Below are 26072 nucleotides of genomic sequence, written 5' to 3'. Positions count from 1 at the left end.
TACACAAGTGATTCTCGATTTTGTCTTCAGATTAGAATCCCATGGAGAGCTTTAAAAATATTACAACCTGGGTTCTACCCTATAAAAATTCTGGAACAGGACCCTTGGCACCAGCATATTTTTAAAAGACACCCAGGTAATCCTGATATACCACCAAGACTGAAAACAACTGTACCTAGCTACCCTGCTAGCTTGATTTCTCACAACTCCTCTAGTTACCTATAGCCATTTCCTGAATGTTATGATTTCTCTCATTCTTTTGACATTCTCTTTCTGTGGCCTGGTCACCTTCTCTTTTCTAGTCAACCCATTATGCTAATTTTCTAAGTCTCTGAATAGTTACAATCTCTTCTTTATCGCACATATTAACTGGTCAACTAGCAATTGTCAGAATATCACTTGAAACAAAAAACAAACAGAAAACAGAAAAAAAATTTTAATCTTCCTAGTGATAATGGCAGAAGCCAGCTGCCTCACATAGACATACTGATTTTGCATACTGTTAATGCATGTTTAACATCTGATTAAAAATCTGTTTCATGTGTGAGTTAAGTATAATAAAGAATATTTGCTACTTCTTAAGAGGTCAAGATTATTTTTAGGTTCAAACTGGAATGTTTCTTTGTAGAACATTAGAGATAAGTAGTTTCCTGTCTGGTAAGCATACTAAAGATATGATACAATAGAGTCCTGCCAGAGCTCTCAAGAGTCTATGTACTACAGATTGTATCACAGATGAAAAGGCATTTGAGTTCAGTACCTCCAATTAATAACTGCTGTTAAATGGATCTTAAACACACAGATCCTGATTTTAATTCCACACTAAACTGTACTATACCAAAATTCCAGAGCATATAATAATGTAAAAGCATATTTTGAACACTGATTTCCATATCACTCTGTAATATGAAGAATTCTGACTATCCATAGCCAGCATTTGAATTGGAAAATCTACAACTTTTTATTACATTTCAATTTCATTAAATTTTTACTCTGCGTTCCTTTTATTGGCTCACAGGAAGAAGAGAACACTCCTAAGCAAAGACAGAAAGAAAACACCACCTCAAGACTTCCACCTCAGGCAATATGTTGAATTATGAACCAAAACCTATTTTGCCAGCTTAGAATTCAATGTAAGGCAAAATTATCTCTCAAGAATGAGGAGAAAAGGGGCGCCTGGGTGGCGCAGCGGTTAAGCGTCTGCCTTCGGCTCAGGGCGTGATCCCGGCGTTATGGGATCGAGCCCCACATCAGGCTCCTCTGCTATGAGCCTGCTTCTTCCTCTCCCACTCCCCCTGCTTGTGTTCCCTCTCTCGCTGGCTGTCTCTATCTCTTGTCGAATAAATAAATAAAATCTTAAAAAAAAAAAAAAAAGAATGAGGAGAAAAAACTGTATTTCAAATAAACAAAATGTCCTACCACTAGGTCCTCCATTAAAGGAAATTATTTTAAAAAATTACATATATGGCTTATATACATATATAGTTTATATAGTGTATGTGTGTGTGTGTATATATATATATATATATAAATATATATATATATATATACATATATAGGCAGAAAGTATAAAATGCAAACAAACAAAAGTACAAAGAAAGCCACAATGAATATGAACAAATCCCAACACTGAAAGGGAATCAGCAGCATGCAGATGGTGGTTAAGCCACGAGCCTTTATATATATGACTGTCTAAGCAATTGAGAATAAGACAACAAAAGATCCAACTCTGATAGTCCTTATTAGTTCTTAGTTCAGTAACTGAATAAATGAATTAAGGATGCTATTGGACCTTTGTATGGGAACCAGCAGCAGTCACACAACCTGTTCCAAGAGACAAAACCTTAATCAATAAAGTATAACTTTTTCAAGGAGATAGGGTAAGATTCACAATTCAATTTACTGGGGTGGAAAGTCCTAAAAATCAGCCAACTAGACTCTCAAAATCTGTTGTCTCCTAGCATGTGAATACACTTTCCTAGCAACAGTAACTTCTCCCCTTTTAACACCAGAGACAAGAAAACCTCAAGAGGAACATCCACCAGCACAACTCTCCCTTCCCATTCTGCTAATTACAAAACAATATTGCCATTATTAACATATTGGTGTTTGTTCCTGCCTGGAGGTGTGTACCCTTTGGTTACGCTCTGCTTATGAATCAACTGAAAAATAAGACAAATTCTGTCCTTTATACCTGCAGATATAGAAACTGGAAAAAAATTTTCCTCAAGCAAATGAATACAGATTCACTGCCTCTACTAGTAAAAGTGTTAAGCCAGGCTGGGCTTTAGCGGCCCATTACGCCCTTCCTATGTACAACTGGGACGACGAGGGATAACGTACATAAAGGTAACCATTTAAATGATTTTATAAGCCTAATAGAGCTTTGCTTTCATTCTCTCCTACACATTTACATGTCTGTCTGGCACTCCAAAGTAAATATCAGCTGCTCCCTTCCTTTATGCATATTTCATATCAAGAATACAAGTCACTGAGAATGAAGTGGGCTACTGAAAGGTATGTCCAAGAAACTTTCTCCAAAAAGCAAGAGAAACCCTTATGCTCCAAACTGTTGATGTTATTCTTCTAATGAAGCACACCATGGCCAGCATTCAGGTACCTCTGAGAAAATAGGGGACGGGAAACTATTACACAGGTCTGAGAAAATAAAATCTACATGGTGGCCTGGGGCAGGGAGTAAACAGTCAAGATTTAGTCTTAAGATTTGAAAAGTATCCCATGAGACGATAGGGAGTCACTTAAGAGTCAAAGGAATAGAGTAATCAGGTTCATGTTTTCTTAAGATTTTTATTTTTATTTATTTGTCAGAAAGAGAGAGCGCGAGCGCACAAGCAGGAACAGCAGCAGGCGGAGGGAGAAGCACGCTCCCTGCTGAGCAAGGAGCCCAATGTGGGACTCTATCCCAGGACCCTGGGATCATGACCTGAGCCAAAGGCAGATGCTTAACCAACTGAGCCACCCAGGAGTCCCATGGTTCATGTTTTCTAGTAGCTCCTTCTTCCCCTCTGCCCAACACAGCAGAGCTTTTCAAAGTGTATCTTCTGTAGAATTAAGATCATAACAGAGTTAAAAGTCATGAACACACACACTGGTGGAATATACTGTATTTCTCTCGGAAGGCTTAAGGCTCCTCAAATTGGCCCTGGCCATGGTTTGAACAAGTTCCCTCTGTTGAGGGTGGAAAAAAGGTAGAACCTTATGTTTAATTTTATTTAAAAAGAAAGGCTTTAATCTGTACCAATATTTAACACTCAGACTGATACTAGTTCTCTCTCCCAATACACATCTCCAAAGCTTATTAGGCAAAGCACTGACATTTTTTCTATTCCTTAAACCAGATTTAGGCATGTCAGGCTAAGGAGAACATTTTGAAAATATTAAGAATTGTTTCCCTCGTTTTACATTTGTCCTGTCTCACTAATTTAAAAAGTTCTTATATTTGCAGACAAACTTTGAAACCAAAACATAGCATAGCTTAAAAAAAAAAAAAAGTTTTAAAATCTTTCCAATGAAGAGTTTTGGTGTTACTGACAAGATTTAAAAATTAGAAAAAAATGTCTCTTATATTTACTTACATATTTACCATTTCTGGCATTCTTTATTACCTTCTATTTATCGAAATGCCCATATAACATCATTTTCCTTCTGCCAAAAAGTACTTCCTTTAACATTTTCTGTGTAGAATATACAGGTCTGCTGGCAAGGAGTTCTCTCAGACTTTGTCTGAAAGCTTTTATTTTGCCTGCATTTCCTGAAAGGTATTTTGCTAGGTAGAAAATTCAAGAATTTTCTGAATTCAAAAATTTCAGAATTATTTTCTTTCAGAATTATTTTCTTTCAGACTTTATGCTTTTCTTTCTATCACAGCTTTTCAGTGAACTGATTATGATGTTCTTTCAGGTGGTTTCTTTTATGTTCCTTCTGCTTTGAGTTCACTGAGCTTCTTGGATCTGTGGGCTTACAGTTTTCAACAAGTCTAAAGATTTTTCAACTATTATTTCTTCAAATTTTCAACTATTATTTCTTCAAATATTTTTTTTTGCCCCATTCTCTCTCCACTAATTCAGGGACACATAATTCAATTACACATAAGTAAAACTACTCAACAGGGCATGTGGGTGGCTCAGTTGATTAAGTGTGCGACTCTTGACCTCAGGTCAGGTCTTGATCTTGGGGTCATGAGGTCAAGCCCCACGTTGGGCTCCATGGTGAGTGTGGAACCTACTTAAAAAAAAAAAAAACTATTTGATATTGTCACTCAAATTACTGATGCTCTATTCATTTTTTTTCTAGTAGATTTTTTTTTAAAAAATAGGCTCCACACCCAACTTGGGGCTTGAACTCACGACACTGAGGTCAAGAGTTGCGTGTCCCACTGACTGAACCAGCCAGGCACCCCTCTAGTACGTTTTAGATAGCTTCTATTGCTGTGTCTTCCAATATTTCATCCTGTAGTCTCTAATAAGCTGGTAATTCCATGCAATGTTTTTCATTTCTGATACTGTATTAACTCATCTGTGTAAGTTCAGTTTGGGTCTTTTTATATTTTCCATTTCTCATCATCACGCTTGTGTCTTCTTCTACTTTCTTGAACACATGGGATGCAACTGTTATAGCCGTTTTAATGTCCTTACTGCTATTTCCATCATCTCTTGTCATTTCTGGGTCTGTTTAAATTGACTAATTCTTCTTCTATTTATAGGCTGCTGTTATCCTGGGTTCATTACATGCCTGGTAATTTTTTTTTATCAGATAATGGACACTGTGTATTTTACACACTTGGCTGTTAGATTTTATTACACTCTTTCAAATTGTATTGAATTCTGTTCTGGGATTAGTTCGATCTGTTTCCAAGATACATGCAAAGAAGCCTAAGGGAATATAATCTTCTATTTTGTTTATAAGATCACCTGACTGATTTCAGGGAACATAGGAAGTCACTACTAAATCTTAACAAAACCCCAATCTACCTGATGGAGGAGACTACAAAAGGAATATCATGTCGGAAACGAAGCCAACAACATAGTTCTTACACTTGGTTCTACGTATCTTTATAGAATGAGTCTTTCATGTAGGACAGGTATTATAACCAGGTACCAAATAAACTGATCCAAGACTCAGACATAACAACAGCCATATTACACCTGAGATCAAGAAATACTTCGAAATATAAATTGTTTTTGCATAACAAATAAAGAATTCTCAAATGTAAAGAAAAAAAGAATATAAAAAACTTCCATGCTGAGCACAGATAATGAGAAAGAAAGATATGAAAGTACATGATATATTCAGGGACAAGAATGTGGTTACTGTATTTAGTGAATGAAAGAGAAGATGATAGAAAATTGTTATTTGGGGGTCAGTTCACAACAACACCAAAAGCTGGCCAAGATAAGGAGCAACAAGAGTTCTCACTCATTGTTGATTGGAATGCCAAATAGTACAATTTGGAAGATAATTTGACAGTTTCTTACACAATATACTCTTAACACATGACCCAGCAATCACACTCCTTGGTTATCTACCTAGGTGAACTAAACACTTATATCTACACCGAGATACCCAGACAAGGATGTTATTTATATCAGCTTTATTCATACCTGACGAAGTCTGGAAACAACCAAGATGTCTTCTTCGATAGGTGAATTTGGATAAACTGTACTATAGATAGTCAAATAGACTATTAATCAGCACTAAAAAGAAATCAGCTATTAAGCCATGAAGACATGGAGAAAATTTAAATACATATTACAAAGTGAAAAGCTATATATTGTATGATTCCAACCATATAACGTTCTGAAAAAGGCGAAACTATGGAGACAATAAAAAGATCAATGGTTTCCAGGGGCTGAGGGAAGGGAAGGATGAAATGACAGAGCAAAAAAAGATTCTCAGGGTAGTAAGACATATTCTGTAAAATAGTACATTACACATTTGTCAAATTATACATTTGTCCAAACTCAAAATGTACAACACCAGGAGTGAACCCTAAGATAAATTATGGACTTTGGATGATAATGTATCAATGGAGATCCATTCTGGTTCAGGATGTTGATAGTGGGGGAGGCTGTACATATGTGGGGCAAGGAGTATACAGGAACTCTCTATACTTTCTGCTCAATTTTGTTGTCAATCTGAAACTAGTCTAACAAAAAGTCTATGTAAAAAAACAAATCTGGCAACAATATGAAATATAAGCCAGACAAGGGACTAAAGTAAGAGAAATCAGTTAAGAGAATAAAGGAACACTGCAGGCAACACACAAGAACAGGCAGAAACAATACTAGCAGTAGAAACAGAAGCACTCTAAAACATTGTTCAAGTTGTTGCTTGTATAGTTGACCCTTGAACAACACAGAGAGTTAGGGGCACCAAACTCCCAGCTGAAAATCTACATGTAACTTTTGACTCTCCAAAAACTTAACTGAAAGCCTGCTGTTGACCAGAAGGCCTTACCAATAACATAAACATTCAGTTAACACATTTATTCTATGTTATGTGTATTATACACCCTATTTTTACAATACAGTAAGCTAAAGAAAAGGTTAATAAAATCATAAGAAAATACATTTACAGTGCTGTTATCATATTTGTTGGGGAAAAATTCATGTATAAGTGGACCTCTGCAGTTCAAACCCATGCTACTCAAGGGTCAACTGTATATATAATCTAGTATACTAGATATAACCACTGCAGATCTTTCTGCACAAACAGAAGTAATTATTTTCTCCAAATTAATAACAAAAAATGATGTTTTTAATAAAATACATGTGTACCTTGGAATAACTTTTTAAGTTTATATGACAAACATAGGCAGTGAAAATTAGATAATATGCAACAAATCACATCCATGTGTTAAAAGTTAGAACTCACCTAAATTTTTTTATTTTAATTAACACTCTAAAAAAATAATTAAAATATAACTATTTAATGCTTAGTTTTCTTATATAATGAAATATAATGAAACACTACACTCTTACTGAAGTAATGGTTTAACTTTTTAATGAATGTAAACTGGTATCAGTTTGAGTAAAATCTTAATTTCCTATCTATCTTGACAAAATACTTCCTCCCAGAAAACTCCAAATGGTGCTAAATAGTGAGTGGCTGTTAAAAATCAATACAAATTATTCAGTGTGGAGAGATATTATTATTTACAATGACAACAAAAGGAAGAATTACCTTCCTGAAAGTAAAAGAATTAGTCTCACCTTTTTCTTCTGGCTTTGTAGGAAAATACTTCTTCTCTGTAGCTATAAGCTCAGGCTTTGGAGCTAAGGAAAAAAACAAAGCTAATACTTAAAATAGTTTCAAAGCACAAAGACAATTATACTACTAAATAGTACAGGTTAGCTTAAAAATAACATCAGAGAAAAACATGGCTTAACAGAGGAACAATGTACCAGAATCACTAGGCTAAATATCTACTCCTGCACCTACCACTACTATATGACTAAGTAGTTACTTTGTGGTCTCAGTTCCTTCATCAAATGAAGGTGTTCATATCTTCTATAATACCACTCTCCAGTAGAACTTTCTATGATGATGGAAATATTCTATTTTTGTCCTATCCAATATTGAGAATAGAGACTTGAAATGTTACTACTGTGACTGTGAATTCAATTTTTTATTTTATTTAACTTTAGTTAAATTTTAAAAGCCCATATAATAGGACTAGTGACTAAAAAGCCTCCAACACCAACTGCTATAAAAATTATTTTTAACTTATGCTTTACTTGTTCTGGGATTAGGTCAGCAAATACAAAGCTGAAAACTTGGAAGTAGGGAAGGACTTGTATTATTTTAAAATAAAGCAAATCTTCCAAGAAAAATAATTGTACTTCATCTGTAAAAATCAGAAATTGGGGCTAAAATTTACAGAAATAGACAAAGAGCCAGATTATAAAACTGGAACCCTGGAAAAGTCTTCTAAGAATACCATAATATATTCAACTTCTTAAAAAAAAAATAGTTTGCTTAACCTTTAGCATACTCTCTGAAGAAATACAAATTAGTACTTAAATGAAACATTAACAAATGGATTTAATGTGAAAAAGTAGAATTGGCCAGATCAATATATTAAGTATTCTATCTAAATACATTTAAACTTTGTCAATTTTCTTAATTAGAAATGACAAGTTATAAAGTATACAAATTATTAAGATCCTATTTTATACAGTTTATGCTTAAAAAATACTGATATTAATACATGTGAACACTTAATTTTTATATATTTCTAAACTTTGTATATATCACATTATATATGATTTTTGCTAATATAAGTGGTTTATACTTAAAACCCAATTTCACCATTTTATAACTTGAAAATATGAAAAACAGCAAACTGAATAATGTGTTTCTTACATACCTGGACCTTTAACAGGCGGTGGTGGTTTCTTTGGTTTCTATTAAAATAACAATGGTGAAGATACATGAACACTTACATGTTACATATTTATACTTAAAATAAACTCTGATCATTAATATTCTAAATTGAGGGGGTATCTCTCCTCATCCCATCCCTGCCAAAAATTAAAAACAGTAAGACCTTAACAACCAAAAGGTCACTGACAAAAATTTAATCTATTAGAACAAATGCCTTCTGCTTCCAAACTCATTTTATAAGGCCAGCATTATCCTGATATCAAAACCAATCAGGCATCGCAGAAAAAAAAAAATTACAGGCAACATCTCCGGTGAACATGGATGCAAAAATCCTCAACAAAGTATTAGCAAACTGAACAATACATCAAAAGAATCACACATCATGGTCACTTAGGATTTATTTCAGAATGATTCAACATCTTCAAATCCATCAACATAATACTCCATTTTAACAAAATGAAGGATAAAAATCCTATGGTCATCTCAACAAATGCAGAAAGACCATTTAAAAATCCAACATCAATTTATAAAAACTCTCAACAAAGTGGGTACAGAAAGAATGTACATCAACTTAATAAAGTCCATACATGATAAGCCCAAAGTTAACATCACACTCAATGGTAAAAAGCTAAAAGCCCCTCCTCTAGGATCAGGAACAAGACAAGGATGCCCACTCTCACCACTTTCCTTCAACACAGTATTGGAAGTGTTGGCCACAGCAATCAGGCAAGAAAAAGAAATAAAAGGCATCCAAATTGGAAAGGAAGAAGTAAAACTGTTTACTACTGGAAGACAACATATATATATATACATGTAATATATATATACACAATGAATTATTACACAGCTATAAAAAGAATGAAATCCATAGATGGGCCTAGAAGATAATATGCTAAGTGATATATGTCAGACAGATAAAGACAATACCATATGATTCACTTATCGTGAAATCTAAAAAACAAAACAAATGGAACAAGCAAAGCAGAAACAGACTCACAGATACAGCAAACAGACTGATGGTTACCATAAAAGGGAAGGGGTTAGGGAGCAGGTGAAATAAGTTGAAGGGGAATAAGAGGTACAAACTTCCAGTTATAAAATAAATAAGTCATGGGACTGTAATGTAGAGCATAGAGAACATAGTCAACAATATTATAATAACTTTGGTGACATGATAACTAGACATATCATAGGGACCTTCTGTAATGTATAAAAATATCTATAACACCTAAAACCAATAGGATATTATATGTCAGTTATACTTCAATCAATCCTCAATGAGGTCCATCATTCTATGGGGGGAAAAGGGATCAAACTGCAGAAAAGCAAAATATCACTGATGAATGACTCAGCGTCGCTTTAAATCCTGTAAGTAAGCAAAGACTGCTTCTTACCCTCCCAAAAATCAACTGACAGAGTAATATTCTAAGATCAAAAGTAGCTTAAAATAAGATTTTCCAAAAAACTAAAGTGTAATTTCTTCCAGGCCAGTGTTAATTTGTCTAACTACTATGAGAGAATTTTTCTTTTAATTATAATAAAGTAACAAGTCTAAAGTTACTTTTCAATATAGTCAGTGGGGAAAGACCAGAAATAAAACACAGAACTGAAATATTATTTTGTTTTATTACAGTTCAAATCAACTTTACCTTAGTGTATAAATTGGAAACCCCCTCAAAAGTTATTCAGTAACAATGCAAAAAACCTGTTTTTAAAGAAATACTGGCAAAAGGTTCATTAAACTATCATCATCATTGAAAAATAAAAGCTTACTGGAAAGTCTTTATCCAGTTCATTTATCTGAATAGCAAAATTATCCGGAAATACTCCTTCTTTACCATTAAGTTCACCCTTCCACCAGCCAGCTTCTCCAGTCTCCTATAATGCAAAATGGGGAATAATTAAAATAATTGGGGTTATCTTTAAATACGAAAAAAGTTTACAACAGAATGGGAAAATACTGAATTGCATTATTTTTACAAGGAGAAAAAAGGGCTAAACAGATCATAAGGTCTTCTTAAAAGCAAATATTACCCACACATTACTTCCAGCAATAGTTATAAAATTGGGTTTCATTATTTTTTAATAAGTCAAATAATTTTAAAATTCATTTTACAAGGAGAAAGGAAAAAGGATAGTGGGAGAGAGGGGGGAGGGAGAATATGATTTTCTAAACTGTGTCTTACTTAGCATTCTTAACACTTTATATACCAAAAAACAAGCACATTATTCATTTGCCTTAGAAATTAACAAGATATTCTACAATTCTTTCCAGATACCCCCCCCCCTTTCCATGAGAAATTGGCTGTTATCAATCCAAAACTGTATGGGTACTAAAAATTATATACACTAAACCATCTGATAACAAAGTCAATTTAAAACAAGGGGAAATTTTTCAGAAATTATTCTATATGGTTATAACAAAACCAAAATATTTATAGTTTTCTTCTATTACAAATAGTTACGGGATTCTGCCCAAACCCAAATATTCCTAGGTTTTCTTTTTCTTTTGCCATAATTTATTCCAAGTTATAAAACTACTTCATTCTTTGATATAGCTGCATCACTTTCCACTGTATGGTTCTATAAACATTGACATACTGATGGAATTTAAATTGTTTCCTTATTTTTCTTCTTTTTCTTTTTACATACAAACATTACATGGGGGAAAAATGTAATGAGGTGAACTAGGAAGTGAGAACAGAAACCTGGAGGAGTTGAGGTTAGAGAAAAAACACACAGGATGGTAAAAATAATCCCCAATAAATCAATTATTAGATAGACAATAAAAATTTGCTCAAAAAAACCTTTCTGAGCACTATGTGCCAGGTTCTCAGGACACAGAAACAAGACAAAGGTCCAGCTCCTCTAAAGCTTACATTGTAGGAGGAATATAAGAATGAATAAATTAAATAATGCACTGAAAAACTGAGAAATATCTTACCTTACTTATCAAATAGATTATCTCCCCCTCTTTAAAAGAAAGCTCATCTTCATTAGTACCTTCATAGGCAAATAATGTTCTACAATATTCCTTTGCTAAAATAAAGAATGTAAATGACGTAGTTTAAATAAATTGATTCTTTCAACAATACTTACTAAGTCTCTACTTTGTGTAAAAAAACGTATACTAGAAGCTATTAAAGATGAATTAATAATTTTGGCCAATACTATATATTGAATTAAGCAACAATTTCATTAATCCATGCACTCAAATAGTTACTAAGTGCCTGTGATGTTCTAGGCACAATTCTAACTGCAGGGGGATACAAGGGTGAACAAAGCACACTAAAATCTGTGACCCTGTAGTACTTACATCTCATAGGATCTAATACTCTGACCAAGTAGTATAGTGTTAACAAACATCTTCAAAAAATCTAATAATGTATTTGATCATGCTTCACTCCCAATATGCAAACTTTATTCAAAAACTTACCTTTAGTTTTACTTTCTATGTCTGTTTTTGCTATGTCCACATTCTGTGCCTTGGATCCTACTGACTGTATAACTGAGGGCTGGAATAGAAAAGGATGGTATCAACTGTTTTAGGTGAGAATTAAGATAATATTCTTAAACAAAATTTCCATCTGCATTAGCCAGCTCTCCCTAATGACACCTATAGCCAGGTTAGTAATGTGACTGAAAACTCTGCAACGAAAAAGATAAAGATGACAAAAGCTACCTAAATGATAGCTCAGAACTTCACATTTTTAAAACTCCCTCTCACAAGGAGAGGATAATACACATTTTCTGCTACCAATAATACAGAACTATGATTTAATTTTAAACCTCTAAAATCAATAAAAATAATAGCTTCTGGGACTCCTGGGTGGCTCCGTCGGTTAAGTGTCTGCCTTCAGTTCAGGTCATGATCCAGGGTCCTGGAACTGATCCCACACTGGGCTCCCTGCTCAGCGGAGAGCCTTGCCTTTGCCTGCTCTGCCTGTCATACCCCTGCTTGTGCTTGCTCTCTCTCTGACAAATAAATGAATAAAATCTTAAAAAAAAAATAGCATCTGAAAATATACTGAATACCAATCCCTGAGCTAAACATTTTACATACATTATAACTTAATCCTCAAAACAATCTGCATAAAGTAAGCACTACTACATGCTCCTTTCATAGATTAGGAAGCAGTTAAGTTACCTGCCCACAATAACAGTAGTTTAATAGTGGAGCCCAGATTTGAACTTAGAAAGTCTGACTCCAGAAAGTGGCTCTTAAACAACAGCACTAAACTTCCTTACGATGACATACAGAAGAAAGTCTTTATACTTCACTGCTGCTACCTGAATGAGAATACCTAGCCAATGTTACAACCTCTATAACTCTAGTCTAGTAGAAAATTTTACCTTGTAATTGACTAAAGTAAGTCCTTCATACTAGTGTTTTCCTTGACTTCTCTCCCCAGAAATAACGTGACATTTGACCCTTAGCAGTCATTAGTTCAAAACCTAAATGTACCAACTACCCATTACTGTGTGTTCTGTTTATCTTTTAAGATACTAACTTTAACGTCTCCTAATTCTAACCATCATTTCCTCTAATCTGATGTCACCTACAAACAGCAAATGTGTTCTCTATCAATTCCTGGATCAGTGATCAAAGTGAGGTTCAAAAAGCCATCATATAGGGTGACCCTGAGACTACCCTCACTAATAATAACTCCTAAGTAGTGAACATTTTAAGTGGCATTTGAAAGAGTACTAGTGTAATTACTAATTAAATAAAGTTATTTGATATAAATCATAAGCAAAGGAGCCCCAATTATCTAATGTCCCTCATAATGCGAACACTGCTTCTCCAACATTCCTGGCTGTTATATCGCTATACAGCACCATTCCAAAAACCACAAGAATTCCAATCTTTACCTTTAAAACCAAGAATCAATTAGGCCCCATAATTTTACTGCCAGACAGTCTCAGAGCTAGGAGAGGGTAAGGTAGAAAGTACAAGTTCTCTTTCCTGAATCCAAATCATTATTACATGAAAATATATGTAGCAAACTGGGAAAGAAAAAATACGTTGAAACTAACCACTTTAGAAGAAAACTTCAGAATATATTTCACCAACCAAAAGAGTCTTATAAGTGAAATATAGCTGAACTAGGCAAGCAAATACTGAAATACTTTAAACTCTTAAGAGTTAAATACAGACTTACAACTGAAAACTAAAATGAAACAATGCCCTAAAAGTCAATGGAAAAACCTCCTATCTGAAACAAGCAGTCCGGATCGCTAAAGTATGAAGCTCAGAAACAACAGACTTGCAATTACTGTTCCAGAAATTGTAGCTATTTTCCCCCAAAACAAAGCCTTACAGGTTTATTTTAAAATCTGTTATTAATGTGGAAGGAAAAAAATAAATAAGGATCTTACCAAGTAGTAAAAAATAAAGTAAAATTAAAATAAAATCTGTTATTAGATGTTATAATTTATAGTACATTTGTTTTGATTTATTTCACAACGCCAGTGAAATGCTAATGAAAAATAAAGTTCTCCATACATTTAGAGAGGGAGATTAGCAGATTTCACCATTGCTGACAATCGGAGGAAAGTTAAATAGAACCTAATTAACTTAGTATCTCATTGTGAATCCATTTTAAAATGACCCATGTTAGGCCTATTTCAAATTAAAAGAAAAAATATGTAATTTTAGCTTTTAAAAGACAAAACAAACCCAAAAAATCGCCTTTTCTATTTTTACCTATGGTAACAAAAAACTCTAAAGTTTCCACTAAGAAAAACTGGTGTTAAATTTACCAGTAAACGTTCTCATTTTATAAGAACCAAATATAAACATTAAAGTAATCACTATAAAGTGTAGTTTCTCAGTCTTCTCACTCATAACCAATTATTAGTGATCCCCAAAAAAGAAATATAACAGAGTTGCAAACTGACTTTTACATTTTAAAAAATACTTAATGAGAGAATGAGTACAGTTAATCTAAATTCATCATTACTACCTTTTCTGTTTTCTTCTCTTCTATTTCACTACCAGATGTTCTTGTCCTGAGTTTCACAGACCCTTCTTTAAAAATATCTCCAAATCCAATTCCTCGAATTTTCTTTGGCTGTGTAACTGATCCAGGTGCATTTTCATTCCCACTTCCCGGAGATGGTAAAGGTGAGGTAGTCCCAGTCAAAACAGTTTCTGAAAGAATAATTTGTTTTTGAAGAATACAGAATCACAAAGATCTTGGCATTCCCCTTCCATACTTTTTATATTCTATACCTCCTAATTAAAAATGGTAAAATAAAAATAAAAAATTAAATATCGGAGCACCAAAATATCCAAAAAAGTAAAATTCACTTAAACTGATTTTTTTGGATATTGTTCAAAATGATAACAATTTTAGGAATACTTAATTAGTAAAATGCTAATTAAGAAATCCAAGAAGTCATGTTATACAAGGTCCTGAAAAAAAAACATGTCAAAATTCACAGCTCTTGGCCAAACATGATAGAATGTAAGACCAAAACATTACAGACAAAAAATAATTTTCTAGAAGTTATATAAGATTCAATTTGATCAAAGTAGAGGAGTTTCCAAATACAGCAACTAATAATATTAGCAAATTCTTATTTTAAAAAGTCTGTTTTCATTTTTAAAAGTTTAAGATCAGGGGCGCCTGGGTGGCTCAGTTGTTAAGCAGCTGCCTTCGGCTCAGGGCGTGATCCCAGGATCCTGGGATCGAGCCCCGCATCGGGCTCCCTGCTCTGCTGGGAGCCTGCTTCTTCCTCTCCCACTCCCCTTGCTTGTGGTTCCCTCTCTCGCTGGCTGTCTCTCTGTCAAATAAATAAATAAAATCTTAAAAAAAAGATCATTTTACATCATAGATAAATGAAATAACTTAAGTCTAAATTTGAACTAAAAATTTTTTAAATTACAATTAGAAACATTTTTAAGAAATTTTAACATTTTATAGGAAATTTATCTAATGTCCTCATAGGACATTATAGGAATGTCCTATCCCCTTTCATTCCTCTTTATAGGAAAGAAAATTGTTTCTACAATCTTGCTTGGCAGCAAAGGATCTTACTTATAGGCTTTAATGAGTTTATGAACAACCCACAGAAAACTGTATGGGTATTTTTTTTAGCTTATTTTTCTGAGTATACAAAGTAAATCTCTTATCAGATTCTCAAACGGCTTTATAATCTAAGAAAAAAGTTCTAGAGTATATCATCCAAGAAAATTCCACATTTCAGAATGGGGTGGAGGGGTAGGAAAAAACACATAATATCAGTTCACTGAACTAAAGGAGTGTGTTGAAGTTTAACAGTAAGAATAACAACAAGGTAATTAAAAAAAACAGTAGTTACATTTATTTGGGGCTTCATCTATGAGAGGCACTTGCTATGCACTGCACATGAATTTTATCTAATTTGCATAAATCACTCATAGGCTTAACATTAAGAACTATTATTCTTCATTTTGAAAATAACTGGGTAAAGATATAAGAACTTCCCCCCCCAAAGAAGAACTTTTTCAAAGCCATATATAAGTAACAAAGCCAACATTTGAACTAAATTCTAGATGATCCCAGAACCATTTTATTAATAATAATCATTAAATCATTAATAATAATGGTTCAAACAACAAAAGCCTCCACTCAGACATGTGAAACATTTGAGAATTAAAGGAAACAACTTTTATTAACTTAAATGTAATGTTAACAAGTACAGTGATCTATTCTAACCACTTTTCAATATTAGTCTAAGCCACAAATTTTCTATTTTTTAATATATTTTAAATCAGTTTATTAGAATGTTTACATATAATAAAATGAACCAATTTTAAATGGATATGCTAATAATTTTTGACAAATGCATGTACCATGGAACCACAACACTCAAGATACAGAATACTTCTGTCACCCCAAATGGACACCCATATACCACCCTCATCAATCCTTCCTAAGTTCAAGAAACCTTGATTTTCATTCTGTCACTAAAGGTATCTTTTTAGAGTTTCAAATAAATTTAATCCTACAACACGTAAGTCTCGTGTCTGCTTCTTTTGCTATGCAGAACGCATAAAACTATATCTATGCTGTTCCATGCATTCCTACTTCATTTCTTTTCATTGCTGATTGGTATTCCATTATATAGATATATCACTATTTATCTAGCATTAAGAATGTTAGCTGCAGGTTCTTCATAGGTGAGTTTTGTCCAATTTATAAAGTTCCCTACTGTTGCTATTATGGAGCTTTTTTTACTGAAATTAAGTGTTGAATACATAAAATTCTCTTTCTGCATCTGAGCCGGCCATCTTTTAAACTGTTTAATATAGTACATTAACTTTTGAATGCATGGGATAAACACCATTACTATAATGTATAACCTTTACATATTTTACATTTGAATGAATGGGATAAATCCCATTAATTATAATGTATAATCTTTACATATTTCGCTAGGCTTGATGTGCTAATGCTTTGTTTTGATTTCTGCGTTTATGCTCATGAGATAATGGCTTATAATTCATTTTTTCATGACTTCATCTGATTTTTATATCAAAGTCATACAAGCCTAAGAAATCTGAAACACTTTGTAGAAGATTAAATCCTTAGTAGAATTCAGTATTTTGTGTGAAGACTTTTGATAATGAATTCAAATTTCTTCCTAGGCTCAGACCATTAGTTCTATTTCTATTTTGGTTAAGTTATACTGAACCGTTCAAGGAATGTGTGCATCTAATGTCCGATTATCAGTAATAGTTTTTTCCTTTTTTCTTTGAGCAACCATTAGAGCTTCAACAATTTATACCTTTTTGAAAAACTCAACTGTTGAACTTCTTGATTTTCTTGAAAGTTGGTTTGTTCTTTATTTCATAGTTTTTGCTCTCATTTCCTGACTTCTAATTATTTCAAGTTTACTTTGCTCTTCTTTTACTGATTTCAGATAAAAACATCATTATTGACTTCTGTTTTTCTAGTATTAGCATTGAAAGCAACACATTTCTTTATAGGCGCCATTTTACCAGCATTCCACAAATTTTTATTGTTGTTTCCTTTTTTTTTTCATTTGAAAAACGAGTTTAATTTCCCTTACAATTTCTTCTTTGATCCACAGGTTATTTATAAATATTGCTTAATTTCCAAGTAACTGAGAATTTCCCAAGTATCTATTACTGAAATATTTCCCCTGGGATCACAAAACCTACTGTATAGGACTTCAAATCTTTTAAATTTCTGATACTTGTTTGATGCCCAAACATTAAGAGTCTATTGGTAAATATTCCACGTACTCTTCAAACTTATGTGTATTATACTGTTGATGGGTTAACCGTTTCAAAACATCAACCAGATCTACTTAATTGATCATCTGACTCTTCTATATCCTTACTAATTTCTTTGTCCGCTGGTTCTATCAATTAGTGAGAGAAGAATGTCCAAATCTATGCATGGATTTGCCTGTTTCTTTCAGTTCTGGCATTTTGTCTCATGTACTTCATAGTTCTTGTATTAGGTTATACATATTTACAACTGTTATGTAATTTTTATGAATTGAGTCCATCATTATAAAATGTTCCTTTTTATTCCTATTTTTTCCTTCATATATTAATGTATTATTATTAATGTAATCATTCTAGATAGCTTACGCTTTGCACAGAATACCCTTTTTTTTAAACCTTTATCTCAATATTTTGAGCAAGTTTCTCGTAAGCAGTATATTATCCAGTCAACTGGCCTTTCAATTAGAGTTTTTAGACCATTTAATGTTTTTAATTTTTTTTTTTTTAAAGTAGGCTCCAGGGGCACCTGGGTGGCACAGCGGTTAAGCGTCTGCCTTCGGCTCAGGGCGTGATCCCAGCGTTGTGGGATCGAGCCCCACGTCAGGCTCCTCTGCTATGAGCCTGCTTCTTCCTCTCCCACTCCCCCTGCTTGTGTTCCCTCTCTTGCTGGCTGTCTCTATCTCTGTCGAATAAATAAATAAAATCTTTAAAAATAAATAAATAAATAAATAAATAAAGTGGGCTCCATGCCCAGCTTAGGGCTTCAACTCTTGAGCTCAAGACCTGAACTGAGCTCAGACTTAACGACTGAGCCACCCAGGCACCCCTAGACCATTTAATTGTAATGTAATCGCTGATGTGGTTTAAATTCATGACCTTGCTATTTGTTTTCTAGTTCCCCAGTTGACCTTTGTTCCTTTTTCTTTTTTTTTTCTTTGGCTTTAACAAGAGACATTTATTTTTTCAGTTATGGAGGCTAGAAGCCCAAGATCAGAGTGCCAGCATGTGGGGTTGTGGTGAGCTCTCTCTTCATGGCTTACAGATGGCTGCCTTCTCGTTGTGTCTTCACATGACCTTTCCTCAGTACATGCACATAAAGACAGTGGGCTCTGCTGTCTCTCCCTTTTTTTTTTAATTGAGATATAACATATAACATTATATTAGCTTCAGGTGTACAAATAATAATTCCTATGTGTATATATATATTGTGAAATGACCACAACATATAACATTATATTAGTTTCAGGTGTACAAATAATAATTCCTATGTGTATATATATATTGTGAAATGACCACCACAATAAGTCTAAATAACATCTATCATCACGCAATTACAAATTTTTTTTACGATGAGAATTTTTAAGATCTATTCTCCTATGACTTTTCAAATACACAACACTGTTTTATTAACTACAGTTACTATGCATCCCCAGAACTTATTTATAACTGGAAGTTTGTGCCTTCTGACCACCTTCATCCATTCCACCCATCTTATACCCTTTGCTTCTGGCAACCACCAATGTCTTCTCTGTATCTTTAAGTTCAGTTTTGTTTGATTTTAGATTCCACATCTAAGTGAGGTCATACAGTATTTGTCTTTCTCTGTCTGACTTATTTCACTTATAATAAATAACGTCCTCAAGGTCCATCCATGTTGATGCAAATGGCAAGGTTTTTCTTCTGTTCTATGGCTAAAAAATATTCCATTGTGCATTTATAGAACACATTTTCTATCCATTACGTAAACAATGCTGCCATGAACACAATGGTGCAGATACCTTTTCAAGTCAGTGTATTCCTCTTCCTTAGGCAAATGACCCAAAGTGGAATTTCTGGATCACCAAGTAGTTCCGATGTTTTGAGGAACCTCCATACTGTCTTCAGTAGTGGCTGTACCAATTTACATTCCTACCAAGAGTACAGGAGGTTCCCTTTTCTACACATCCTCACAAACACTTGTCTTTTTGAAATAGCCATTCTAACAGGTGTGAGGTGATAGCTCATTCTGGTTTTGGTTTATATTTCTCTGAATATTAGTGATGTTGAGTACCTTTTCATGTATATATTAAGCACCTGTACATCATCTTTGAAAAAATACCTATTCAGATCCTCTGCCCATTTTTTAATCATGTTTTTTGAGTTGGATGAGTTCTTTATATATTATGGATATTAACCCGATAAGATATATGATTTGCAAATATTTTCTCCCATTCCATAGGTTGCCTTTTCATTCTGTTGATACGTTCCTTTCTGTGAAGAAGCTTTTTAGTTTGATGTAATCTCACTTGTTCATTTTTTTTTTTTTTTAAAGATTTTTTTTTTTTAATTTCTTTATTCGACAGAGATAGAGACAGCCAGCGAGAGAGGGAACACAAGCAGGGGGAGTGGGAGAGGAAGGAGCAGGCTCATAGAGGAAGAGCCTGATGTGGGGCTCGATCCCATAACGCCGGGATCACGCCCTGAGCCGAAGGCAGACGCTTAACCGCTGTGCCACCCAGGCGCCCCTCACTTGTTCATTTTTGCTTTTGTTGCCTTTGCTTCCGGCGTCAGGTCCAAAAAATCATTTCCAAGACTGATATCAAGGAACTTACTACCTAGGTTTTCTTGTAGGAGTTTTATGGTTTCAGGTATTTGTTCAAGACTTGAATGCATTTTGAGTTGATTTTTGTGTTTTATGTCTCTCTTTTATAAAGTATTTCTTTAGCATTTCATTTTATTATTAACTTACTAGCAATTGCTCACTGTTTTATTTTCTTAGGGGTTGCTCTAGGCTTATAATATTAATCTTTAACTTGCCAAAATCTACACTCAAATAAGATTATACTGCTTCACAGGTAACAGCCTTACAACGGGTACATTTCCATTTCATCTGTGTTTACAGCTACGTTGTCATTTGTTTTACTTCTACATAAACTATGTTCCCCATAATACATTATTTTAAAGTCAATTATCTTTTAAAGAAATTTGAAAATGGAAAAGTTTTATACTTATCCACGTATTACCTATATTTCTGTCACTCTTCATTCCACTTATATAAATACAAGTGTCTACCTAGTATCATTTTGCTTTTTTCCTAGAGAACTTTAATTCTTTAGAGTGTAGCAGGTCTGCTAGCACTGAATTCTCTATTATTGTTTGAAAACTTTTACCTCACCTTTATTCTGGAGAATATTTTCACAAAAATAGAATTCTGGGTTGACCACTTTTCTTCTTTCAGCACTTCAAAGATATCACGCCATTGTCTTCTGCCATAGTTTCCGATGATTATCTGTGGTTTTTATCTTAATTCTTCTCAACTTGAAGTAACTTTTTCCTCTAACTCCTAAGATTTTCCACTTTACTGTTTATTTTCAGCACTTAATTATGATGTGCCGTTGCAAGCCCTGTGTGTGTGTGCGTGTATGTGTGTTGTGTGTTTGTCTATGTGTGTTTATCCTTTTTGAATTTGTAGATTTATAGTTTGCATCAAATCTGGACACATTTTAACATTCTTTCTTCAAATATTCTTCCTGACCACCTTTTCTCTGTTCTTTTTCTGTCTACATGTTAGACTATTTAAAATTATCCCAAGTTTTCTGCATTCTTAATACTGTTAGTGCTCATTTTACACTTAACAACTGAGCCACCCAGGCACCCCCTGAAAGACTTTTTAAAGTGAAACAATCTATGATATTAATAACCCACACATTAATAAAGGCAACTTCATCAAATTATTTTAAGGTACAAGTCTCAGTTTTTAGAATTATGGCCATAAAATGAAAATTTTCTTTTAGATTTAGTGACTGTAAACTTTACTGGAGTCATTAAAACATATCATTAAAATAAATGCCTAGATATTAAAAATATCTAAATACTAATGATAGGCTGATTACTTTCAGCTCATTGAAAACTGTCAAAACTACAATGACTTTTTTTTTAAGATTTTATTTATTTCACAAAGAGAGAGCACAAGGGAGCAGCAGAGGGAGAGGGAGAGGGTGAGAGGAGCAGGGAGCCTGATGCAGCCTCCATTCCAGGACTCCAGGATCATGACCTGAGCCAAAGGCAGATGCTCAACTGACTGAGCCACCCAGGTGCCCCTATAATGATACTGAATCAACAGCTGGAAGGCAGCATAGTGTAGTAATAAAGCACGTCAACTCTAGAGTCAAATCTTAATTCATATAACCATTTCCACTGTATGTGCCCAGTTTCTTCACCTATAAAACAGGATTCTTCATAGGATTGCAATGAGGATGAAACTGATTCCTGTAAAGTGTTTAACAGTGTCTGGTTCAGTGCCTACTATTTTGGAAAAGTTTAAAGATGTATAGCTGAGCACCATTCAAGTAAGAGAGAGCATGATCACATAGAGGAACCAAAAAATAAAAGGGAAAATGTCTTAACCACTACAAGGAAGAATGGGTAGAGAAGGGGGAGGAGAGAGAAAGGAAGAGAGGTATATGGGGAAAGAGGCCAAACAGGACGTTTTATAATCAGACAAAAAAGAAACCTTACTATATGTTATTCCTAATATTTTTATACCTACTTTATCTGTCAGATTGTCCTTGAATTTCTAAGCTTGTAGAAAAATTATATCTACATTTTATGTGTGCCACTGTGAGTCAAAAAACATAACAAGCAAGTCTTATTAGGCCTAAAATTCTTTCTCCCTTTTCATTAAATCTCTATAGCAAAAGCCACTTAATGTCTTGTACCTCCATACAAAATGACTTAAAAGAACCAAAAGTCCCAAAGTACAATTGTTGGGAAAAAAAACAAAAACAAAAAAGCAAGAATCTTTATGTCAGCTACACTGAGTGCTAAAGAAAAGTGATACAAAGTAGAAACTTGATGAAAATACAAAGTATTTAATAGAAGCAACCCAAGTTCACGATTAAACTAAATGGGGAACTAATGTAGAATATGTTAAAGTAAAACATGTAAACCAAGTAGGACTTAGAATCTAAATTTGCTGCGACAAATTCCCCCTTTTTACTCCAAAGACTATCTTTCACCATCATTTAAAGATTTTAAAAAATAATCCTACGTTTCCTAAGAAAATGTTGCATGTGTTTTAAGTAGTTAAAATCTGTACTCCTTAGTTCCTAAACAGAATCTTTAGAAACAGCATCTGGCTATAACCCAATTTATAAAGACTCATAATGTATTACCAGTAAAAGCATCAAAGCCCCACAACAATTTTCCTTTACAAAGCTATTTACTTCAGGTTGTTCAAGGTGAATGCTAATGTGGGACTACAGACACCAAAGTAAGGGTGCACCACCTTAAATCCTGCAGACCAAGCGGCAGACCACCGAAGTTCAATCCACCTCCTTTGGCACAACCATGAACACCACGAGTCCACAAGATGCTGTGTCCCACTACCAATAAGCACTATCTTCTTTTTCAGAGCCTGAATAATCAAATTAGAACACTGCTGACTTCTCCCAAGAGAATGACTATTTCTACCCAGAAGAAACAAGAACTTCTGAAGAACAATCTATCAGGGTTCTTGAACATTTTATGCCATGAATTCCTCTAGTAGCCCAGTAAAGCCCAGAGGGATGCAAAGCTCTAAACATTTAACTATTGAGAACCTTTTAATCTCCTCAAAGCTCTGACTTCTCATTCTTAGCATCTCTCCTCTTTTATAGAAAAAAATCAGAAGTCCGACATCTCTCCCTCAGCTTCATGGCACTAACTCTGATCTGTCGCCAATCAACTGAGACCTACATGATACCTACAATATGAATCTCATTCCCTCTACCTTCTGGGTAAAAGCTGTTCTGGTGATAAATCCCATTCTTCCAAATTTGCATCTTCAACTTCTCCCTCTCTACTTGTTCTCTGCCATTACCATTTAAAAATGGTCAAGACTTTTCCTTCTTAAGAACAAAAACATTCTTGAATATATGTTGTTTTCAACAGCTGCGCTGCTTTATACTTTCTTTCTCCACTGCCTCCCCCAACAATCAACTCAGCTTCTGTCCCAATCACCTTTCTTTACTGCTCTTACCCAGGTCATTAATGATCTCGCCATCCCTAAGTCCAGGATTACATTTTCCCTCTTACCCTACTATCTTAACTTCACAAGGAGCATCACACATTACTGCCTATGTCTTCCCTGAAAAACACTCTTCCCTTGACTACCACACACTCATAGGTTTTCTCCTGGCTCTCTGTGCCCTCTTGGGTTTTCTTTTTAGTAATTCTATCTAAGCCCACACCATAAACGCTGCTATATAGGATATGGTCCAGAGCCCTTTTCTTCACTCTAGACAGTTTCTCTGGGTGAGCTCATCTAACTCCAAAGGTTCTGCAAAGGCTGTGAGACAGGAATGTTCCTGACATCTTTAAGAAACTATAAGGAGACTAATATGAACCCAGGGAAGAGTTAAGTAAGAGACAAAGTCAGAAAGGTGGGGGAAGGCACTGGGAGTAGCAGGTCAGAGGGCTTTGTAGTCAATTTTAAAAGACTTTTGACTTTTACTCTAAGTAAAATATGTACCTACTAGAGTGTGAGCACATTAACATTCAGGAGGCAGGTAATGGCAAATTAACAGCTCACTGCAATTGTACAGCAAAAGATAACTTACACCAGGGGAGGAGCAGTAAAGGCAGTAAAAGAAAATAGTTCTTTTTTTATTTTTAAGATTTTATTTATTTGAGAGTGAGAGAGAGAGAGCATAAGCAGGGTGAGGGGCAGAGGGAGAAGCAGACTCCCTGGTGAGCAGGGACCCTGATGCAGGACTCAATTCCCAGGACTCTGGGGTAATGACCTAAGCAGACGGCAGACACTTAACCAACTGATACACCCAGGCACCCAGAAAATAGTTCTGTACATTTATTTAGTAGGTGACAAAATCTGTTAATCAATCAAATGTAGAATGTGAGATTAAAAAGAAGAGTTAAAGATGAATCCAATTGATTTAAATAAAAGAAGAATGGAGTTGCCATTAACTCAGATGAGGAAGACTGTGTAGAGCAAATCTACATGCAGAGAAAAGGACAGATGATCAATTTTGACTATCTTAAGTTAGAGACGCCTATTAGACATCTAAATGGAGATTTTTATAGGCTTAAGGTGGGGAGAAGACTTTTACAAGGGAGGAAAATACCAAAAGCTAAAGTCACTGGCTTTATAGAATATGGGGGGAAACTGAAAGCAGGTCCTACTTAGCAAATAAAGTGGAATGTAAAAGATGATAAAGGACACTGTAACCAAAAAGGGTTACATATATGACAAAATGAAAAAGGAGTCATTTCATTATAAAAATGGAAACATAACGCTTCCTTACAGAAGCAAAGCTTTTCCTGAAATTGAATATTAGAAGATATTTATCTAAACTAGTAAAACAGACTAAAAAGACTGTAAAAATACCAATTACAGAGTATGTTACACTTCGTTAGGGCATAGCAACAGTAGATTACAGAATTTACAATTCTGTAAATAATAATGCATAAGATGGAACTCTTAAATCAAAGCTTAAAGATCTATATTCTTTAATCACAAGAGTTCTAAAGTTCTTATAAAGCACCCACTTCCCGGCTTTCAAATCAATATGCAAAAACTTTCTGCCTAAAAGTTAGAGTTTAAAAAAAAGGGGGGGGGAATTATAGTGTACTTCAACCACTGACTTCCCACCCCATAATCACAAAGTTCCACATTTAGAATGCAGTGTTATTTTAAAGGGGTTAAGCAAGCAAGGAAGTACATTTTTAACAGACACACTTTTGCGAAGTTACTAAAAATTCAAATAAGGCTGAACAGAGCAAGAAAGTACCCCAAGTATTTATAATTATAAAAATTTAAAATAAAAATTTACAAATATAAAATGTAAAAATATAAAATATGATAAAATTTAAATTGTATTTCTTTTGCTAGTGGTCCCATATAGACTTAAAACTTTGGGGCGCCTAGGTGGCTCAGTCGGTTAAGCGTCTGCCTTCAGCTCAGGTCATGATCCCAGGGTCCTGAGATTGAGTCCCACATCAGGCTCCCTGCTCAGCAGGTAGCCTTCTTCTCCCTTTCCCTGCCACTCCCCCTGCTTGTGCTCTCTCTCTCTGGCAAAAAAATAAAATCTTTAAAAAAAAATTTTGTACATATTTTAAGAGCTGAGTTTACATGTCATCATAAACATCATTTCACCATAAGCTTTAATCATAACAATTTTTGAGGGAGGGTAGGGGCAGAGGGAGAGGGAATCTTAAGCAGACTTCACACCCAACACAGAGGCCCCAGGCAGGGCTCAATCTCACAACTCTGAGATCATGACCTGAGCTGAAATCAAGAGTCGGATGCTTAAACAACTAAGCCACCCAGGCGCTCCAAATGTTAAAAATAAATATCAGAATATCCAATACCTATGAAACATACGAACAATAATATTCATCAGAAGTAATTCAGGGGACATTCTGCTAAGTAATAACTGTACCACTA

General features: G+C 34.4%; 1 protein-coding gene across 2 annotated transcripts in view; it reads right to left on the bottom strand.

Annotated features, from left to right (window-relative positions):
* CD2AP (CD2 associated protein) overlaps positions 1 to 26072 on the bottom strand; it is a 127254-nt gene that overhangs the window by 33420 nt on the left and 67762 nt on the right. For both annotated transcript variants that reach the window (XM_011224683.3, XM_019799424.2), the window contains exons 6-11: positions 14373 to 14560; positions 11843 to 11921; positions 11351 to 11445; positions 10180 to 10284; positions 8390 to 8426; positions 7233 to 7295 (exon numbers count right to left, since the gene is read on the bottom strand). In XM_011224683.3, the coding sequence (XP_011222985.1) occupies positions 7233 to 7295; positions 8390 to 8426; positions 10180 to 10284; positions 11351 to 11445; positions 11843 to 11921; positions 14373 to 14560 (567 nt within the window). The remainder of the gene's footprint in view (positions 1 to 7232; positions 7296 to 8389; positions 8427 to 10179; positions 10285 to 11350; positions 11446 to 11842; positions 11922 to 14372; positions 14561 to 26072) is intronic.

Source organism: Ailuropoda melanoleuca, chromosome 19 (genome assembly GCF_002007445.2).
Source record: "Ailuropoda melanoleuca isolate Jingjing chromosome 19, ASM200744v2, whole genome shotgun sequence".
Classification (NCBI taxonomy): domain Eukaryota; kingdom Metazoa; phylum Chordata; class Mammalia; order Carnivora; family Ursidae; genus Ailuropoda; species Ailuropoda melanoleuca.
This window is presented reverse-complemented; position numbering and strand designations above follow the sequence as displayed.